Raw genomic sequence first — 22912 nt, forward strand, 5'->3', positions numbered from 1 at the left:
CAGATCTTTGAGGTTTGGGTTCAAAACACTGTCTTTCTCATTAAGCTACCGATATCATAAAAGATCTAGAGTAACCATGGGAACCGTAAAATCCATTAGCCAGCTTTACTGCACAGATCGGCCATCTGAAAGATTATTTCTAAGAAGAGTAAATTTATGGACTCTGGGCAAACAGTGACCGTAGCCCATTAATTAATCTAATTTGCTTTATGTGCGTGAATTTGTGTGCGCAAGGAAGTGTGGGGGTGTTCTGAGATCCCTCGGCCGTGATTATTCATATTATTTAACGTCAGTGTAATGATACTCCTGTAGAGATTAATGGAGACCCGGTGTCCGCAGTAAAAGAGCCTTCTTCTAGTAGAAGCTGGAACAAATGCTTTTGTACACATGGTTAGAGGCGTTTTTTATGTCCCAGTTCAGATTTCCGGACACACTAATTTAACCTTGTGCCGTTGTGTGATTGTGTTGGAAATGAAAAGGGCAGCAGGACGAATCGGAGTGCCCAATCCAATTGAGCGATACCTAATCTGTACTCAACTTGCTAGGCCTGACCTTAAAGGGGCCATCTTAAGCACATTAAGTGTAAGCGGCATTGAGTCTTTATGGAAATATGATCTCGTTCTTTCCACTTCCCGCTCAGGCCCTGCTGCATGGCACCGATAGGCTACAAAAAAAGGCTTTGAATGCGAACTGTAGTTCATGTGTATTTGTATGTGATTATCGGTGCAGCTGTGAATGATCATTTGAAATATAGAGTATGTATGGAAATGGGGGCTTTGGTAGGCGTCTAAATGCAAAACCCAGGTAGTCACAACAGATATGTGACCCTGGATCACAAAACCAGTCGCATGGGGATATTTGTAGCAGTAGCCAAAAATACATTGTACAGTCATGGCCAAAAGTTCTGAGAATTACATAAATTTTGGAAATTGGAAATGTTGCTGTTTAAGTTTTTATAATAGCAATTTGCATATACTCCAGAATGTTATGAAGAGTGATCAGATGAATTGCATAGTCCTTCTTTGCCATGAAAATGAACTTAATCCCGAAAAAAACTTTCCACTGCATTTCATTGCTGTCATTAAAGGACCTGCTGAGATCATTTCAGTAATCGTCTTGTTAACTCAGGTGAGAATGTTGAAGAGCACAAGGCTGGAGATCATTATGTCAGGCTGATTGGGTTAGAATGGCAGACTTGACATGTTAAAAGGAGGGTGATGCTTGAAATCATTGTTCTTCCATTGTTAACCATGGTGACCTGCAAAGAAACGCGTGCAGCCATCATTGCGTTGCATAAAAATGGCTTCACAGGCAAGGATATTGTGGCTACTAAGATTGCACCTAAATCAACAATTTATAGGATCATCAAGAACTTCAAGGAAAGAGGTTCAATTCTTGTTAAGAAGGCTTCAGGGCGTCCAAGAAAGTCCAGCAAGTGCCAGGAACGTCTCCTAAAGAGGATTCAGCAGCGGGATCGGAGTGCCACCAGTGCAGAGCTTGCTCAGGAATGGCAGCAGGCAGGTGTGAACGCATCTGCACGAAAAAATTTTGAAATTGAAATTTTGGGTCCATGGCCTGGAAACTCCCCAGATCTTAATCCCATTGAGAACTTGTGGTCAATCCTCAAGAGGCAAGTTGACAAACAAAAACCCACTAATTCTGACAAACTCCAAGAAGTGATTATGAAAGAATGGGTTGCTATCAGTCAGGATTTGGCCCAGAAGTTGATTGAGAGCATGCCCAGTCCAATTGCAGAGGTCCTGAAAAAGAAGGGCCAACACTGCAAATACTGACTCTTTGCATAAATGTCATGTAATTGTCGATAAAAGCCTTTTAAACTTATGAAGTGCTTGTAATTATATTTCAGTACATCACAGAAACAACTGAAACAAAGATCTAAATACAGTTTAGCAGCAAACTTTGTGAAAACTAATATTTGTGTCATTCTCAAAACTTTTGGCCACGACTGTATGGGTCAAAATTATTATGATTTTTCCTTTATGCCAAAAATCGTTGGGATATTAAGTATGTTCCATGAAGATATTTTGTAAATTTCCTACCATAAATATATCAAAACTTAATTATGCATTGCTAAGAACTTCATTTGGACAACTTTAAAGGTGATTTTCTCAATATTGTTAACATTGGCTAATCCAGAGCAGTGATATTTTAATTTCTTATTTATATACTATTATAGGATATGCTCAAGTCTTTCTTCATTCAGTTGAAAAGAAAATAAGGCTTTTGAGAAAAATATTCCAGGATTTTTCTCCATATAGTGGACTTTAATGGGGATCAGCAGGTTGAAGGTCCAAATTAAAGATTCAGTGCAGCTTCAAAGGGGTCTACACGATCCCAGCCAAGGAATAAGTGTCTTATTTAGGGAAACGATTAATCATTTTCTAAAAAAATAAAATAAAAAGTATATGCTTTTTAATCACAAATGCTCATCTTGCACTAGCTCAAATTTAGCATTATGTTCTCATGTTGGAAAGGTCATGAATGATGTAAGCAGAAGTACCGCCCCAGTGTTCACAAAGCGAACATGCAAGGAAGGTCAGTAAAACAACGAATGTCAATTGATTTTGAAGCTGGAAAGGAAAATTAGATGTTTTACCTTGTCCTACCTTTTGGAACCAAAGTACACAGACAAAGAACTAACTGCACATGCGTGAAGTCATAGATGCTCATCGCTCAACTAGTGCAAGACGAGCATTTGTGGTTAAAAAGTATATAATTTTGTATTTTTTTAGAAAATGACAGATCATTTCACTAGATAAAACACTTATTCCTGGAGTTGGATTGTGTAGAGCCCTTTTAAGCTGCACTGAAACTGCAGTTTGGACCTTTAACCCATTGGGCATCATTGAAGTCCACTATATGGAGAAAAATCCTGGAATGTTTTCCTCAAAAACATTTTTTTTTTGACTGAAGAAATATAGACATTAACATCTTGGATGACATGGGGGTGAGTAAATTAACTTTTTGGTTAAATGTAAGGATGTACATTACCAAAATATTTCAGTGCTAAATTGTCTCCCGCTCTGCAGTCCCCACAGCGCCCCCACAAGACGTGGATGCTGTTGCGCTCAACTCCACCACCATCAAATTCACCTGGACACCACCACCCCAGCAGTTCATCAACGGCATCAACCAGGGATACAAGGTAACAGTGTAGTGAGACATAGATGTGAGAATGTGTGTTTGATTATGTGTATGAGAGAATGAGAGACACACGTTCCGTTGGAGGCAAAAAAAAATTCAATCAAATTTGCCTGGCAGGTTTATTGTCTTCTGGGGTGTGTATGCATGATTGATTGGCTAAATGCCTGAAAAAAACAGCAACTATAAATTTGAATTTGAGTAATTAAATCCTAGCAGTGTATGGTAATCACGTTTTGTGTATGTCTTATTGTTATTCTGTATCTTTCTCACAGCTGCTGGTGTGGCCGGAACACTGTCCGGAATGCATTACCATGGTGACCATTGCCCCTGAGTTCCATGGGTCACGTCACTATGGTTACGTTAGCAATTTAAGAAAGTTCACTTGGTATGAGACGGCAGTGCTGTGCTTTACCACGCCTGGTGATGGACCAGCTAGCACATCACAGCTCATCCAGACGCATGTTGACAGTGAGTAACATGTTAAAGGAATCACATCCACAATCAGGGAGTAGCTCACCCAAAAAGAAAAATCTGCTCAGCCTCAAGCCATCCGCATTGTAGATGAGTTTGTTTCTTCATCGGAACAGATGTGGAGAAATTTAGCATCGCATCACTTGCTCACCAATGGATCCACTGCAGCTGATAAAAACATCCACAAGTAATTCACATGATTCCAGTCCATCAATTAATTGTTTGTAAAACTATCTCTTCAGGCCAAAATATCCTCTAATAATATAATATGGTTTTCTCTACTGAAAAATTCATCTAGTCTGAATCGCGAGAGAAATATGCACAGATTAAGCACTGTTTGTCCAAAACAAGTTTTAAATAAATATGACGGTGGATTTTAATGTGAGAGGACTTTTTCAATGGAGGAACTGTTATAGATTATGTAGTCGTAAAAAAATTCATTCAAAAGTCATAAAAACGCAATTTGCCAAATTTTGGAAGAATAAATCAAAAGTAGGTCAGTACACGCGATTCATAAACCGGATTGTTCAGATCCTTAATTCTGATTGGTTGAACCACATTCAAAGCTGTTGTAAATTACTCCACAAATGGCAACCACTTATGTGCAACCACTTTTTGGGGGAAGAATAATGTTTTTATTAATATGATTACACTTCATCTGCTCTGTTTTGTTTTGTGAAACCTTACTACGTATATGGAATAACCGTTTTATAAAAGCAATAAGCCGCTTCGTGTTGTGCCTAATAATGCCCCTTAGCTGTTATGAACCATGGCTTCTTGGGGCTTATTGCTTTAATAAACTACTGTCTGTTAATATTAAGCTGCAGGTCTACAGGTCTTCACAGCAAATCATTAAAAAAAAAAGTTCAGTTTGACTTGAAGAAACGGTGACAGAAATATATTACTTAATATAATGATAATACTACTACTACTACTACTAATGCAATTTCGTTTTTTTAAAGGAATATTGACCAGAATTTTTTTTAAATGATTTATTTAAAAAAACAATTAAATGAAATATATTTTTTAAATAAAATAAATTAATTAGAGATGCTTTTGGTTATTAAAAATTAATGACACCATTAAAGGAAATCCAGAAAATTTATGAAAAAAAAAAAAAAAAACTAGGGCTGTCAAATGATTAATCACGTTTAATCGCATCCAAAATAAAAGTTTATGATTACATACTATATGTGTGTGTACTGTGTGTATATATTATGTATATATAAATACACACACATACATGTTTATTAAAGAAAAATATTTTAGATTTATATATGAAATATTTATAATTCAATATATAATCTAAATTAAATACAAGTATAACTATTCATACATATAAATATATTTTTTAATCTATACATGTATGTGTGTGTATTTATATATACATAATAAATATACACAGTAAACACACATTTATTATGTAAACAAACTTTTATTTTGGATGCGATTAATCGTGATTCATCATTTGACAGCCCTAAAAAACAGTATTTAGTGAAAATACATTTGAATATGAGAAAAAATTAAGCATATTTCATAGGGCTTTTTTTTACTTTTAATAAATTGCTGTCAAAATGTGTAAGTTTTCATGCTTTTTGATTAATATTTATACATTTAATCAATAAAACAGAACAATAGAGCAACAGAACCATTAAAATGGAAAAAAAAAAAAGTTTGGAAAGTAATAAAATGGAATTTGGAAAAAAAATAAAACGTCCCTAATTAGATATTAACTGATTGATTGGATTGAATTACTTGTGGATTATTGTGATGTTTTTATCAGCTTTTTGGACTGTCATTCTGACGGCACCCATTCACTGCATAGGATCCATTTGTGAGCAAGTGATGTTCTCCAAATCTTCTCTGATTTTCAAAAGGTTTTTTTTATGGTTGAACTATTTCTTTAAAGCTATAGCTCTTTTACTGTTTGTCAGCAATAGTGTAATTTGTTTCATTCATTTTAGGAAAGAAAACAGCTGATACTTCACTAAAACGAGTTGAGAGCTCCATTAGGCCTCCCGAGCAATGAAAGATCAACCTCAAAGCAATAAATGTGTCCTCTGGGATATAATGTTTTGCTTGCACTACTGACATGTAAAATCATATTTCACACTCTTCCAGATACCCACACTCTCTTACAGACAGTCTGTCTGTATTTAATTGGAGACAATCGACTAACAGTATGCTCTTTACTTGAAAACTGTCCAGCAGGCTTTGAGAAAGAGATCTCTCGGCAAAAACAAGCCTGTTTGTTTGACATTCTAGCCACCGAAATCGATACCGAGGAGAAATTTGGCCCTTTCACTATGCATGCCGCAATTTGCCACGTAATTGTGCTTTTTACATCGCCATTGATTAGTCTTTTCGCCGAATATATATTGGCCACCCAAACGCTGTTTTCACGTCACGCCACAGGCACGGAGAATCAGCCTTGACTAACCTGCAATTATTGAAGCAGGATCACTCCTGTTAGTCAATGCACATGTGCCCGCTATTGATTGTCCCACCGTGTGTGCGTACACTTGGATATGTGTGCGAATGCGCGTGCAGCTGTTAACAGACAATGTAATTTTCATCAGATGATAACAGCATGTGGTCTTCTCTGCAGTGTTGAGCCACAGGAGCTTGTTTCCCATGAATAGCTCAATCACACAAACAGGTTAGACACGAAAAACCGTTGCGCACGTACGCACTCTCTCATCTCTCAGCTTTTTATTTGTTCCAAAAAGACGGCGTGCGCGTGCAAGCATTATGTGGGAAATTCGCTTCGTTTGGTAATTTAACTGGATCCTTTGATTGAGGATCCCTGGTTGTTTAGAAACTTTCAGGTTTAATTTTCCGAAGAATGGATTGGAAACAAAGTGAGTAAACCTTGTTAAAACCAAAGAGGTCTGAAATACCTGCCAGAAACTGTCCGTTAGCATTAGTGTACAGCAAATAAACATCAAATGTGGCATTTTTGATAGATCATTTACATCTATTTCACACCAAAATAATTGGCCACTGGTAAAACATCTGCTACAATATAATGAAATTATTATGAATGTTGTCTTAGTAATGCAAGAATTGGTACTGTATAGGGACTTGTGTTTTGTAGGGAATATGTTTTATATGGTTTATTACTATGTGTTTTTGTATATATTGTTAATTGATGCAATATATTGTCAGTGTAAACACACCTTGGGTAGATGTATATGTATATATATTAGGGGTGGGCATAGATTAATTTTTTTAATCTAGATTAATCTAGATTAAATCTTGGAATTAATCTAGATTAATCTAGATTAAAATGGCTCATCTGAATTCTGATGAAGGCATTCAGAATATGCGTGCTACCCAAATAATGACTAAAAGTAAGTCTTCGAGAACGGGCCAGGTGGCGCATTAGATCAGGCGCTCATCTCCTGTTTCCAAAATGCATCACAATCTGCTTGACAATTGCATTTACAACATAATTACCTATACAAACTTGTGTAACCAAGTACTTCTGCGCAAAAGGCTACACGACGTGCCCGTGCTGCACAGACGCGCACCGGCATGGATATCTGCGTGCATAGTCTTGGCTTAAACTGCGTTGCTTTTAGAAGCGTCAATTCAGTTGTTGCATATAGTTTAATGTCTTTATTTCGGGATTATCAAAGTAAATTATAACTCACGTGCCCCAGTAAAAAGGGTCTAGCAACGCACCTGCCCTGAAGCGGCTTCATAACTGCATCAATGTCAGCACGTCTCATTTGATGTGGTAATTTCACAGAAGTTGAAGACTCGTTCTCGCCCCCTACAGTGCAATTCGACTAGGTATACGTCATCCGCGCTAAAATATCAAGGTGAAAGTCATCATATCTTGCGTAGTTTAGACCCAGCTCCCAACCCAACTTTGAGAATAGATTAACGGCGATATTTTTTTTTATCGCCCGATAAGAGTCTCACGTTAACGCAGCACGTTAACGCCGATAACGGCCCACCACTAATATATATATATATACAGTATCCCTGCTGAAAAAAACAGCATATGCTGGTTAGGTATGTTTGGTACTGGGATGCTGGTTTTAGCTGGTTTATGCTGGTCCTTTGCTGGTTTATGCTGGTCTGTGCTGGTTTATGCTGGTCCTTGACCAGCAACAGGACCAGCATAAACCAGCAAAGGACCAAAACATACCTAACCAGAATAGCCATAGCCTAACCATATGCAGTTTTTTCAGCAAGGATGTCACTAAAGTGAATACCCCCCTACATTTTTAGCAACTTTTTTTAGTATATTTGGGATCGTTACCATGTTGGAAAACTGCTGTTCGGTCTAGTTTCTGGAGGGAAGGCATCATGATCTGCTTCAGAATGTACAGTACATAATGAAATCCATGTTTCCCTCAATGAACTGCGCTCCCCAGTACCAGCAGCACTCATGCAGCCCCAGACCATGATGCTACCACCACCATGCTTGACTGTAGGCAAGACACAGTTTTCTTGGTACTCCTCACCAGGGCATCACCACACATGCTGGACACCATCTGAGCCAAACAAGTTTATCTTAGTCTCATCAGACCAAAGGACATGGTTCCAGTAATTCATGCTCTTAGACAGGTTGTCTTCAGCAAACTGTTTGCGGGCTTTCTTGTGAGCCAGCTTTAGATGAGGCTTCCTTCTGGGACGACGCCCATGCAAACCGACTTGTTGCAGTGTGCGGCGTATGGTCTGAGCACTGACAAGCTGACCTTCTACTTCTGCAACCTTTAAAGCAATGCTGGCAGCACTCATGCATCTGTTTTTTGAAGCCAGGTTCTGCACCTGACGCACAAAACGAACTTCGTTGATCGACCCTTGCCTGTTCTGACTGGAACCCATCTTGGAAAACCTCTGTATGACCCTGACCACTGTAGTGTAACTCGGTTTCAGGGTGTTACGGAGCCTCTAATTGACTTGGCCATCTTTGTGGAGAGCAACAATTCCAATTCTCAAATCCACAGAGACTTTGCCATGAGATGCCATGTTGAAAATCCAGTGGCCAGTATGAGAGAATTGTACTTAAAACTTAACTGCTCTAATACAAGATGCACAACTTTGTATGGTCCTGTCAAGCAAACAAAAACATAAACATGATAAATAGGACATGTGGCTTTGCATGGTTAAACAACATACTGCTCTTATCACTTAGGGTGTACTCAATTTTGTTGCCAGCTAATTTGACAATAATGGCTGTATGTTGAGTTATTTTTTAGAGGACAGTAAATCTATACTGCTATACAAGCTGCACAGTTACTACTCTAAAATATATCCAAGTTTAATTTCTATAGTATTGTCCCTTGAGGAGATACACTAAAATTGTTGCTGAAATGTGAGGGGTGTACTCACTTTTGTGAGATACTGTATATAGTTTTTTAAATATTACAATATTTTTACAATTTAAAATAGCTGTTTCCTATTTTAATATATTTCAAAATGATTTTTTATAAATTGACAAAGCTGAATTTTCTGAAACATTTGGAATGTAGGGTATGTTGCTTGCAGAGATTTGTTTTCTTGTTTTCTTATTATGTAATATTTATATACCATTATAGTAAGTTTTTGTTTATATAATATATATGTGTGCACTGTGTATATTTATTATGTACAGTATATATAAAGACACATACAGTATATATTTTGACAATATTTACATGTATTGTATTATGTATTATATTATATTATATATAAATATATTTAATATATAAACATAACATTTTTCTTAAATGTATATATGCATGTTTGTGTATTTATATATACATAATAAATGCACACACATATTATTTACACAAACCATTATTTTGGATGTGATTAATCGTTGCCCAGCACTAATTTTAAGTGGTAGTAATTTTATTAGTAATATGACATTTTAAGTACTTTGTATATTTCGATTTCTAGCTTTATTTAATGCATTTTTAGTTTTTTTGTGACTTTAATTAAACTTTTTTCTTTTTTCTTTCTCAAGTTCAAGTTTTCATCGCATTTTTATATTTTAAACTTAAATTTATTTAAAATAAGAAAATATTTGAATAGATTTAAAGATAATAATAACACTGCTGAAAATAAAAAGCTGCTTTTAAAAATCTATTTATAGAGTAAAATGAACCCTTCTGGTGTATGTACGGCATCTGCAAGCAGTGTCCATGCTAACCAGCTAAACCTTGACCTCTTGGTCAGAACGGGCGACAAAAATTGAATTGAAAATTAATTGAACTGCAGTGCAATGGAGTCATACGTTTCTCATAAGCACGTGATTGATTAACCTGTCAGTCTAGCGTGACGACTCGCACTGATAAGGTCTGCTTGACAGTCCGGGGCACGAGGGTTTGCCACGCGCGTGTTAGATCTAATGAGATTGAAGCTTTATCCGCACACATTAACCACTGCGCTTTTCAGGCAACTGTCATGTTCGCCTGTCAGACGTATTGTTTTGCGGGGTGTGTATGCATGATTGATTAACCACTAAATGACTGCTAACTCATGAGGGTAATTGCCAACAAACACATAATTTGCTTTCGCCTATTCGCATTTGTGATACAGCGGTTCCACGGCAACAAGCTCTTCGTTGGGCGTTTTATGATCTTGCGGACTGAGTGTAAGAGGTAATCCTTTACCATGAGCGGGGTTTAAAGCGTCCATAAAGCACTACCCAATAAATAACAAGCTTTGTTCCACTCACACATGCTCACACACATGCTTGTGGTAAGAGCATGGACAAACCTGCTGTGTATTCATGGGTTTATATCCCCTCAGATAATAAAATCATGAGGCTGTTGTCTAAGGATTTCAATAGTCTTATGTCTGTCTATGTAGCTGACCTTCTACTTCTAATAAAAATGCACTCTTTGTATGCTTAGGTACTCAAAAATGTTCTAGCATCCATAAAACATATTTGAGATCTACTTAAGGGCCTAAAGCATTATATTATATTATAGTATGTTATATTATATTATATGTAATTTGTGTATATGTTTTGTAGAACCGGGCCCGGTGACTCAACTGAGCTTCACTGAGATCTTGGACACATCTCTGAGGATCAGCTGGCAGGAACCGGAAGACAAGAACGGCATTATCACAGGTGAACAGGCTCAATTATCCAATCACAGCTTCAGCTTAACCACCACAGGAACTCTCTCCTTTTATGTTTTTTTTTTTTTTTTTTTTTTTTTTTTTTAACCCTAGTCCTAGACACAGATTTTCGCTATTAAAATATAAAAAACATAATTTATAAAAAGTTCAAAACATTAAACACAAGTAAATTTAAACATTTGAAGCATTTATATTGTGTAAATGGTTGAGATGAAATATGAAAAATCCAAGTAAATATCACTTGTAACTGTGATGTTTTTATTGTCTTTTACAGTGAAGCTGTTATTTTGTTAAATTATGCATGAAAATAGTTTAAAACATAATTGTAAAATCGTATTTCCACAGAATGCTTTTGAACAGTAAGGCAAAATGACAGAATTCATATCTAAACACATTATTAATGCACAAATTAAAAAGCTGGAGTGTAAAAGATTTGTTCAAAAGCAGTGTCTGGTTGTTGCTGGTTAAATAATTATGAAAACAGCTGTCATGTTACTAGAAAGTGTAGTTAAAGGGACGGTTCACCCAAATAAAATAAAATGAAAATGAAAATTACCCCATTATTTACTTACCCTCAAGCCATTGTAGGTGCATATGACTTTCTGGTGTACAGTGACGTATTGCTGCCTCACACATTATTTTTTCTACTTAATTATGTCGTAATAAGATATTTAATATCAACAACATCTTTTCTCATTAAAACGACATCTTTTCTTCTAATAACGAGATGTTATTTTGTTAAAACAACATCTTTTCTCGTAATAACGAGATTGATCTGATCATCTTAAATGAGTCATATCTTCTATAATGGGAAAAACATAGTTTTTATTGTTTGAGAAAAATGTCAGTTTAACAAGAAAAGATTTAGTTTGAACAAGATAATTATGTAGGTTGAATGACATCTTGTTTTTTTTGAGAAATGTTATTTTAACGAGAAAACATCTCGTTACTATGAGAAAAGACGTTGTTTTAATGTGTTTTAATGACATAACGTAGGGCTGGACAATATATCGAACGATATTGTGAGGCGTGTTTAGTCAATGAAGCCGGTGCTTTGATTAGTAGTAAATCTCCATCACGTGCGTTCCGCTCAGGTTCCGCTGGAGCGGCAATTAATACACAGAGACGTATATCTCTGACAAGCTACGCCATATCGAGCTTAATATCGAATGCGATAGCGGAACCTGAGCGGAACGCACGTGATGGAGATTTACTACTAATCAAAGCACCGGCTTCATTGACTAAACGCGCCTCACAATATCGTTCGATATATTGTCCAGCCCTAACACAACGTCTCGTTTTTACAAGAAAATATGTCGTTTTAACAAGAAAACATCTTATTTTTTAAAAGAAAAAGATGTTTTATGACAAAACATCTCATTGTTACGACAAAACACGTTGCTTTAAAGAGATAATTGTCTTTTTAATGACATAACATCTAGTTTTTATGAGAAAAGATGTTTTAACGAGAAAACATCTCATTACTATGAGAAAAGATGTAGTTTTCACAAGATAATTGTGTAATTTTAACGACATAATATCTAGTTTTCAAAAGAAAAGATGTCGTTTTAATAAAAAAAAATCTCATTATGATGAAAAGATGTTGTTTTAACAAGATTGTGTCTTTTTAACAACATATCTTGTTTTTACAAGAAAATGTTTTTTAACAAGAAAACACCTCATTTTTAAAAGAAAAAGATGTTTTATCACAAAACATCTCGTTATTACGACAAAACATGTTGTTTTAACAAGATAATTACGTAGTTTTAATAACATAACATCTCGTTTTTACAAGAAATGTTTTTTTAACGATAATCATCTCATTATTACGAGAAAAATATGTCATTTTAATAAGATCATTATGTCACTTTGATGAGAAAACATCTTGTTTTACAAGAAAAGATGTCATTTTAAAGAGAAAACACCTCATTATTACTAGAAAAGACGTTGTTAAAATGACATAATATTTCATTATTACAACATAATTGAGTGGAAAAAAAATATGTATGTGGCAGCAATGCGTCACCGTACAGATGAATACAATCAGAGTTATATTCAAAAATGTCCTGGCTCTTCCAAGCTTTATAATGGCAGTAAATAGTGGTCGAGATTTTGAAGCAAAATAAAGTGCTTAAGTCCATCATATACAAAGTGATCCACATGGTTTCGGGGGTTCATAAAGGCCTTCTGAAGTGAATCAGTGTGTTTGTGTAAAGAGATTATGGTTTATTAAGTTTTAAATATGAATATTTTTTTCACACAAATGCAATGAATCACTTCAGAAGGCCTTTATTAACCATGTGGAGCACTTTTTGATGGATGGATGCCCTGTTCACTGCCATTATAAAGCTTGGAAGAGCGAGGATATTTTAAATATAACTTTTAATAGTTAGTAGCCTTACAGCTATTGAGTTGATCCCTCCCTAACAGTGCTCTGTAGTGATTGACTGTGAGCTAGTTGAATCTCTCTGCATGATTTGTGTAATTTCACTCTACGAATGCATGCAAGGAACCATAAAGAGAGTTTCAATTCAGCAACTTCTAAGAGACTGTTACTGCCTATGTAGACAAAAAGCAGCGAGGCGGCTCAAGTTGTGGAGCAAAGCTTAATTTTCTCTTTCTTCTCATTTCATTTTCACCTCTCCATAGGTTACGTCTTGAGTTGGGAGGAGGCCGGTCAGAACGAAACCCGTGTATCTCAGACTCTGTCCAATTCCACGCTGACATACAAAGTGACCGGGCTCACTTCACTCACCACGTACACTCTGCAGGTGGCCGCGGTTACGCAGGCCGGTACCGGTACTGCCACCTCGTCGACCATTTCGACAGGACTGCCGCCAGGTCTCAGCACTCTCAAACAAATACACACTTCAATGCTGGCATCACTTTAATGCATCAAATTCTCCCTTGGGGATCGGTGTTAGTCACCGTGTTCAAACTCTAAAGGAAATTCAGCACATGAAACAGGATGCCGCAGTGGGGCGCATATTTCACATAGACCAGCAATCCGAGACACAGTCAGTAAGACTGTAATACATCACACGAAGTCGGTATGAAGCTCTTGGGGCCGCTCTGTGTGTGCGCGTGTGTTAGAGAGAACATGAAATAAATGATGATGACCAAAAGCCAAGCTACACTCATTATCTCCCACTGATATGCTGTGGAGTCAGGAGAGAATGAGCTTTATCTACTGTTGAATGAGCCACCGTGAACCACCCAAATATCATTATCAATCCATTTAATTACCAATTAATCATATACCCAAACACAATGTGCACTGCTGTACACAAAACCTAATCGACTCTGAAGTGAGTTATGGGCCCATTTACAAGAGTTTTCTTTGAAGGATAATGAAGACACAGGATGGAGAAAACAGACAGAGAGCAGAACACAAAATGCAGGAAATGTTTCAATTAGAGCAGCTTGTGAGTTACGTAAATATGTTTTGTTGTGTTGCTGAACAGAGCTTCCGGGTGCACCCTCCAATCTGGTCATCTCCAACATCAGTCCTCGCTCTGCCACCATAAAGTTCAACCCCGGCAGTGACGGCAAAACCGCCATCTCCAAATGGATCGTAGAAGGACAGGTGCGTAGGCTTGTGTAAAATTTAGCAAAGCTTGTATTGCTGAAACGTTTTTTGCAAGTAGCTAACTTTCCCACAGTGGCTACCCTGCTGAAAAAAACAGCATATGCTGGTTAGGTAGGTTTTGGTGCTGGGATGCTGGTTTAAGCTGGTCTATGGTGGTCCTTTGCTGGTTAATGCTGGTCCTTTGCTGGTTCATGCTGGTCCTTAGCTGGTTAATGCTGGTCCTTTGCTGGTTTATGCTGGTCATGTTGCTGGTCAAGGACCAGCATAAACCAGCAAATGGCCAGCACAGACCAGCATAAACCAGCAAAGGACCAGCAAAAATCAGCTAAAACCAGCATCCCAGCACCAAAACCTACCTAACCAGCATATGCTGGTTTTTTCAGCACGGTAAAGGGTTAAAAAATAGTGACTTTGACGCAAAAGTCAATATTCTGTCTGCTGACTGGTTAACTTTGGTACAAATTGCACTTTTCTCCCAGAAATAAATGGTTAATTGTTTCATGAATGGTGGTTTTCACTCTATAAAATGGTTAACTATGTCACTTATAGCCCTAATCCTTCTCCAGAATGGTTAACTAGGCCACAAATTTCACTTTTCTCTATGCAAAATGGCTAACTTTACCATGAATGTTACTATTTGCAATACTACTAATTGTTAACTATTTGTTAACCACAAATTGTGCTTTTCTCTCAGAAACATGGCTGCCTTTTCACCAATAGTATAATTTTCGCTTTCCAAAGTGGTTAACATTGTCACACTTTTCTCTCAGAAATAAATGGCTATTTGTTCATGAATGGATAGTTTTCTCTCTGAAAAATGGTTAACTTGGTCACTTTTAGCAATTTTCTCTCTCCAAAATGGTTAAATTGGCCACAAATTTCACATTTTTTCTATGCAAAATGGCTAATTTTGCCTAGAATGTTGCTATTCTGGTTTTTGTGTTTTTCTCTCAGAAACATGGTTACTTTTTTCACAAATTGGTATAGTTTTTGCTTTCCCAAATGGTTAACATGGTAACTTAAATAGTTAACTTGGCCACAAATTGCACTTTTCTCTATGCAAAATGGCTAACTTTGCCTTGATTGTTACTATTCTGGTTGCCAAATTGTCAAATTTTCCACAAATTGAACTTTTCTCTCAGAAACATGGTTACCTTTTTCCACAAATGGTACAGTTTTTGCATTTCAAAACGGTTAACATACTGTAGTCACCTGCATAAGTTTTTCTGTCCTAAGCAGTTAATTTTGCCACAAATTTAGCTTTTCTCTCTGCTAATTTGTTTACTGTCAGAAAATATTCTGGCAGCCAAATGGTTAACTTTACCACAAAAGGCAATTTATATCAGAAAATAATGGCTAACTTTTTCACAAATGGTTGTTTTCTCTTTGAACTATGCTTAACTTTGTAACGTATCTTTCTAAATGGTTAGCTTTGCTACAAATGACACTTGGCTCTCAGGAAAATTATTGTTTTCTATTGTTTTCACCTTTTTTTCTCAAAATTGGTGAACTTTGCCACAAATTACACTTTTCTTTTTGCAATTTTTTTTTTTTTTAGAAATGATCATTTACTCTTTGCAAATATATGTCAAATTAAATACATAGTTTTATTTTGCCACAAATGTCAATAACCTGCCAGTCAAATGGTTAAATTTGCCAAAAATGGCAATTTTCTTTTTGCAGAATGATTAATATTGCCTCAAAGGGCACCTTTCTCTTTGAAAAATGTTTATACCTTGACCACAAATTGTTGTTTTCTCTCTGCAAAATATGTAACTTTGTGACGAATGGCAATTTTCCTTCTGCCGAACTGTTAACTTTTCCACAAACTGCAATTTTCTGTCTGCCAAGACTGCTCTATGGAATATGACTTTTCAGTGTATGTGCTCATAAGTTTAAACGTGTGTATATGTGTATGTGTGTGTGTAAGTATTTGTGTATTTGTGGGTGTGTGTTATGCCCTTGTCTGGCAGGCTGTGCTCCAGTGAAGATGCTGTTGTCTGGCAGGTACTTCATCTCCAGGGAAAAACAGGCTTGCTCTTGCACTAAAACATCTTCCCCCTGAGAAAACGCACACACACCAACACACATGCAAGCTCACACTCCGTATTTGACATAGTACGAGGAGGCTAAGGAGATGTCATGCACCGTGTCTCCCAGCCCTTTAGGTGTGGTGTGTGTGTTTGTGTGTGTGTGTGTGTGCACATATGTGTTAAGCCCCTCTTGGACGGCGTCCAGCGCTGTGCAGCGTGAAGAGAAAAACTCCTCCTAATGAGATCCCTCTCTTTTCCCCTTCGTTTTCTTCGCTCCTGTCTTTAATACTGTTTAATCGAGGGAGAGCAGGAAGGAGGGAGTCAGAGGGAGGGATGAGAGAAGAGAGAAGAGAAGATTAGAGGTACTGAGGTGGCACTAATGGGGTCTTAAGTCTATGGGTTAGAAATCAGCTTGTGTTGGGGTGTTTTTTTACAGCTGACTTCTTCACAGCTGTATCCCGGACCAGGTCGCTTGCCGATTCCGATTCCCTTTGTAATCTTTTCACCTTTTCTCTGCTCGAGCAGTGCTGCACAAAACATGCTGTGTAGATGCAGTGTTTACATGGAAACCAAGAACTAGTTGTTTCAACGTATGGTTTGTAATATTGAAAGGGACATATCATGGAAAACTGCATTTTTCTTCCTCTCGCCCCAGTCCACATAGATTATTTATGGATATTAAGGTGCAAAAAACAATGTCACCCCATATGACCACCAACATTTATATACAAACACCTGTTCAGTCTAAGTGATAATAAAGAAAAATAAAATAAAATAATGCAAATAGCAATTGATGTTATTATATAGATGTAGCAATAGAAGTGCAAATAGCAATATATTCTAGTTACACTGTTTAAAAATAGCTGTATTTTCTTTGCAATAATATTACTTAGATGCTATTTATACTCCGTAGTGCAAGTGGAAGATATTTGCACCTCAATACTGTAGTACATTATTAAACAGTATGCAATAATAACGTAGGAAGTGTAAATTATCATTAGGGGCCAAACTCCGAAGCTTATTATTATTATTCCTCTCTGGAAGTTGTGAACTCCATTGACTTTCATTATATGGACAGAAATCTTCCTCAAATTATCCACTGTTGTGAGAGAAAGAGAGAAATTCATACAGGTTTGGAATGGCATGAGGATGAGTAACAGAATTAACATTTTTGGGTGAACTTTCCCATTAAACTCCCTATAGCCCATCGTGATGAATGATAGTGTGAACTATTAGGTCGTACCAGAGGTCATTTACATATGGAAATCTGAAAGGTGCAGTAGCCAAAAACAGTCAGAGGGTCAGCGAGAGGCTGGAAAATGTAAAATGATGACTGTTTTAGTGTAAGAAACCTTGATTAACATTATAAGTGAACTTCAGGGGGAAATTGAAAGTGTAGAATGTGGCCCCTTTAAGTATTTTGACAGTTTATACATGGTAATGATAGGAAAGAGCGAACTGCATGAAATTAATCACAGGTTGGAGGCAATAAATGGAAGCAGCTCTCAGTGAGGTCCTAGAGGAAGCGTGAGTCACATGATTGTGACATGTTTAAAATGATAAGCAGTTTTTGTTTGCAGATAATGACTGGGTACATTACCCAGTGTCTCTTTGTAGCATGTTTTTCATGTTGTGGATCCACTTTTTAATTAGCTCATTTCCTCATTACCTTATTAAGATCAAGGTGTTTTTTTTTTTTTTTTAAAAACGAGCCCTTTTCTGGCTCTCACGTGTCATTGTTGAGAATCTATAGCAACCTGCTTTTGATTAGCGAAATACGAAGAACACAAAGCACAGAAAAACAAAGCCAACAGCCCTGATATGGAGTCTGCACTGTGGCCGGCTTGGTCGGATTTGTTGTTGCTTTTCACTGTCAGTCTGAAGTTTTTCTATCATCAGCTCTGACTGCTGAATCTGACTCTCTGTATATTTGGAATGACACTCTGCCATACTTCTCATAATAGGAATCAGGGATGCAGGATATGTACGGTACACAGTATGAGGGACCCAGATTTGCCTGTATTTGCAGTATATATCATTTGAAATCTGATATGAAGGCGTAAGCTGTCTCAGCTGTGATCTTAACATCTAATTTGTGACTGTTGATTGTCATGTTGATGTCAGGTGGCTACATAAAGTTAGGGATTTTTACTGAAAAGTGGATTATGAATGTAAAAATATCTCTATCTTTTGACATGCTTGCAGCATATCTTGATTCCCAGTTTTATCTCTCCATTGGTTACCTGTATGTTCAAATTAGGATAAGTACTGTATTGCTTTTACTGTTGCTGCATTATTAAACATTATGCAGATTTTTTGTATGCATGAAATACAGTGATGTAAACCCATGTGTGGTGGAAAAGGTGACAGTGTGATTCCCCTAGGGGAGACTACTTTGCCCCTGGAAGAATATTTTTTAAGTGTGTGCTTTAAAATGTGGATTTATAGATTAGAACATTAGGAGAAAATCACACTTGATTTTGTGTAGTTTTTTCTTTAAAAAGAGTATTTTTCTCTACTTCAGTCTTAGGCCACATTCACATTGTTATATTATATTATATTATTATATTACTGTGATCGATTTTCTTAACTTTTCTGAAAGTTTATTTGCTTTTTTAGATACAAATTGATTAAAACTGCAAAATAACTATTATTATTCTTAGAAAGAGTTTTTATTAGTCACACTGGAAATAGAAGTATTGAAATTTGTTTGAAAATGAATGTATTATTATTATTATGTGCAATAATAATAATAATAATAATAATACAATTATTAAATTATAAAATTAGTCAAATGTTAAATACTGTTAAAAATGTATATTAAATAATAATAATAATAATAATAATAATAATAATAATACATTAATTTTACATAAAAATGTTAATCACTTAAATTTCCAGTGCAATAATTATTTAATCAGCTTTTTTTAAAAACTGCAAAATAACTATTATTAGTACAATTATTAGATAGTTGTTATCATACTGTAAATAGAAGTATTTAAGTTCTAATGCAAAATTATTATTATTATTATATACAATAATGACAACAATAACAACAACAATAATAATACAATTATCAAATGATAAAATTAAACAAATGGTAAAAAAAAATTATTACTATGTTGTTTTACTGTTAATTTAAAAAAATTATTAAATAATAATATTACTAATAATACATTCATTTTACATTAAAATTTCAATACTTAAATTTCCAATAATTGCAATAATTATTTGTATTATAATAATAATAATAATAATTATTATTATTATTATTATTATTATTATATACAATAAATTATAAAAGTAGGCAAATGATAAAAAAATACTATTGTATTACTGTTTTACTGTAAAAATACTTACAATTTCAAGTGCGATTGAAAAAAAAAAACTTTCTTGGCCATTTATTTGATTGTGCATTTAGATAAAGCTGCGTTAAACGTTTAAAACAACATTTTTATTTTCCAGCTTAATGACATGCATCAATAATGAAGATTGATGCAGCATCGTTTACTATTGTTTGAAGCATTTATCATGGAATAATGCTGCTGTTTCTCTGTCATCTCTGTACTGTTGGGAAAACTTAAAACAATGTACTTGTACAATGTATTTATTTTCAAAATGATAACTGGATGTCTCTTGCTGACATAAACATGCAGCGTAGTGAGGTCCTGCAACGGCAGTGAAGCAGTTTGTTACTGGATATTTTCACACATACTGGATGTGTGTGTGTTTTAAATAGCTTTTTGAATGAAAATCATCCTGTGTGTCCACAGGTGGGGAGTGTGGGCGAGGACGACGAATGGAAGGTTCTGTATGAGATGGACAGTCCGCCAGCCTCAGACACCCTGGAGATTCCCAATCTCATCCCCTTCACTCAGTACAGGTGAGCCTTTAGCTCCTTTCCTGAATGGAAAACCACTTTCACATCAAACTAATCAACTGAAATGTGGTGACAAACAGACCCAAAAGCTCTAGCTGGTGTTTTGAGTTGAGTTCCTGAGTACATTTTAGTTGTTTATGACCTTTAAATGTTGACTAAACACTCAATATATTCTCAGCTCTCCCTGCGTTGTGTATCTCCAGCTATTCTTTTTTCTTTGTTTCATTTGTTCTTCATTCTCTCTCTTGTTCTCTCGTTCTCTTTTTCTATTTCTCTCCTTAATTGATTTTCTGAAGGTCCTGTGGAAAGATTGTCTTCTGATTCTCAGCACACTATCTTGTCCTAAAGGGATTACCGATGATCAGAGGCTGTAGAGATCTGTTATCCTGTCCAAAATCCCCTGTCCTCCCGCTACCCAGGAGCAAGATCGGGGAATTAAAAATGCTGTTTTTCTCTCTCCCCACTTATATATTCCTTTCAGGTTCAGGATGAAGCAGGTGAACATTGTGGGTTCGAGTCCCTTTAGTCAGCCTTCGCGTATGATGCAGACCCTGCAGTCTAGTCCAGACGTGGCTCCGACGAATCTCACAGTGTTTTCTGCTAGTGAAACCAGCCTGAGGATTCGCTGGGAGGTGAGAGACTGACACACACAGGCCATATATTTAAATGTGATTTTGTGTTTTGCATGCATTAGAATGCATTACATTTCTAAAACAGCCTAATTTTATTTTATTTTCCTTTTTTTGAAAGAGAGAAATTAATATTTTTATATTTAGTAAGGATGGATTAAATCTCTGAAAGAACCTTGTAACACTCTGATTTTTTTATTTAATTTTATTATTATTATTATTTTTTTATTATTATTATTTTAAATTTTTTGAAGAATGAGAGAAATTAATACTTTTATATTTAGCAAGGACGGATTAGATTTTTAAAAGAACCTTGTGACACTTATTTTATTTTGTTTTATTTATTTAATTAATTAATTTTATTTTATTTTCCTTTTTTAAAAGAAAGACAGAAATAAATAATTAAATAATAGATTTTTAGCATGCATTAGATTTCTAAAATAACCTTGGGACACTTGGCTTATTTTGAAAGAAAGAGAGAAATTAATATTTTTATATTTAGCAAGGATCAGTTAGATTTCCAGAACCTTGTGACACTTGGCTTATTTTATTTTTGTTTTATTTTATTTATGTATTTATTTATTTTATTTTGTTTTCCTTGTTTTGTAAGAAAGATAGAAATTAATTTTATTTTGTTTTCCTATTTTATTTATTTATTTTGAAGAAAGAGAGAAATCAATACTTTTATATTTAGCAAGGACGGATTAGATTTTTAAAAGAACCTTGTGACACTTATTTTATTTTGTTTTATTTATTTAATTAATTAATTTTATTTTATTTTCCTTTTTTAAAAGAAAGACAGAAATAAATAATTAAATAATAGATTTTTAGCATGCATTAGATTTCTAAAATAACCTTGGGACACTTGGCTTATTTTGAAAGAAAGAGAGAAATTAATATTTTTATATTTAGCAAGGATCAGTTAGATTTCTAGAACTTTGTGACACTTGGCTTATTTTATTTTGTTTTATTTTATTTATGTATTTATTTATTTTATTTTGTTTTCCTTGTTTTGTAAGAAAGATAGAAATTAATTTTATTTTGTTTTCCTATTTTATTTATTTATTTTGAAGAAAGAGAGAAATCAATACTTTTATATTTAGCAAGAATGCATTAGATTTTTAAAAGAACCATTTTATTTTCCTTTTTTTAAAGAAAGAGAGAAATTAATAAATTTTATATTTAGCAAGGATTGATTTCTAAAAGACCCTTCTAAAAGGCTCTTTTTTATTATATTTGGTTTATTTATTTATTTTAAAAAAAAATTTTTTCGAAGAAAGAGAGAAATTAATACTTTTAATCTAGCAAAGATGGATTAGATTTCTGAAAAAAACCTTGTGACGCTTGACTGCTTAAAATTCAGCTTTGCCAATACAGGTATAAATAACATTTTAAAATATAAAATTTATATTTATATCTTCCCCAATCAGAGTGAATCATCATTTAAGACCAAACATCAAAACAGTTTAATGCAGGATCTAAAATAAGATATGAAAAAATCAGTCTAATAAAAAATAATAAAAAAAGGCCTGTTTTCCATACTGTTTTACTAAAGAAATATGTAACATTGCAAAAATGTGGCAAAATATCTACATTTGTAATGTTTTAGAAATAAATTACAAAATAACTCTAATCCCTTTTTATGATGAAGTACACATCAGACATAAATACATTCGACATTAAGATTTTTTTTGTAATTTTTGAATTACTTTTCTATAAAAATGATAAAAATGTATACGATTACCACATTTATTTTCTTTTTCTGGTGATAATCATATACGTTTTTAAAAAAGAACCAAGTGCTTAAAAAGGATTTTTTGTTGCATCGAAAGGAGGTTGTTCTGGATTCAATTTCAACGTTATCATAAAAACTGGAGCCCTCATAAAAATCCAGCGATTTACGCACACTCAAACACACGCAAAGATGGACACAAATACTGTCTGTTGCGCTTCTGTGCGCACACTTTATAGGTGAGGGATATACTGGAAGAGGTTGACAGCTTATTTTTCCTGTCTGTTTTTTGCTATCAGGAGCCATAGTGTCTGTCAGTATCAG

At 35.1% G+C, this 22912-nt stretch overlaps 1 protein-coding gene across 1 annotated transcript in view; it reads left to right on the forward strand.

The window, feature by feature from the left end:
* Positions 1-22912, forward strand: part of sdk1b (sidekick cell adhesion molecule 1b) — a 191093-nt gene that overhangs the window by 109526 nt on the left and 58655 nt on the right. The window contains exons 21-27 of the mRNA XM_073842664.1: positions 3051-3166; positions 3438-3633; positions 10616-10714; positions 13375-13566; positions 14190-14311; positions 20121-20230; positions 20709-20859. Coding sequence (XP_073698765.1) covers positions 3051-3166; positions 3438-3633; positions 10616-10714; positions 13375-13566; positions 14190-14311; positions 20121-20230; positions 20709-20859 — 986 coding nt within the window. The remainder of the gene's footprint in view (positions 1-3050; positions 3167-3437; positions 3634-10615; positions 10715-13374; positions 13567-14189; positions 14312-20120; positions 20231-20708; positions 20860-22912) is intronic.

This window comes from Garra rufa, chromosome 6 (genome assembly GCF_049309525.1).
Source record: "Garra rufa chromosome 6, GarRuf1.0, whole genome shotgun sequence".
Classification (NCBI taxonomy): Eukaryota; Metazoa; Chordata; class Actinopteri; order Cypriniformes; family Cyprinidae; genus Garra; species Garra rufa.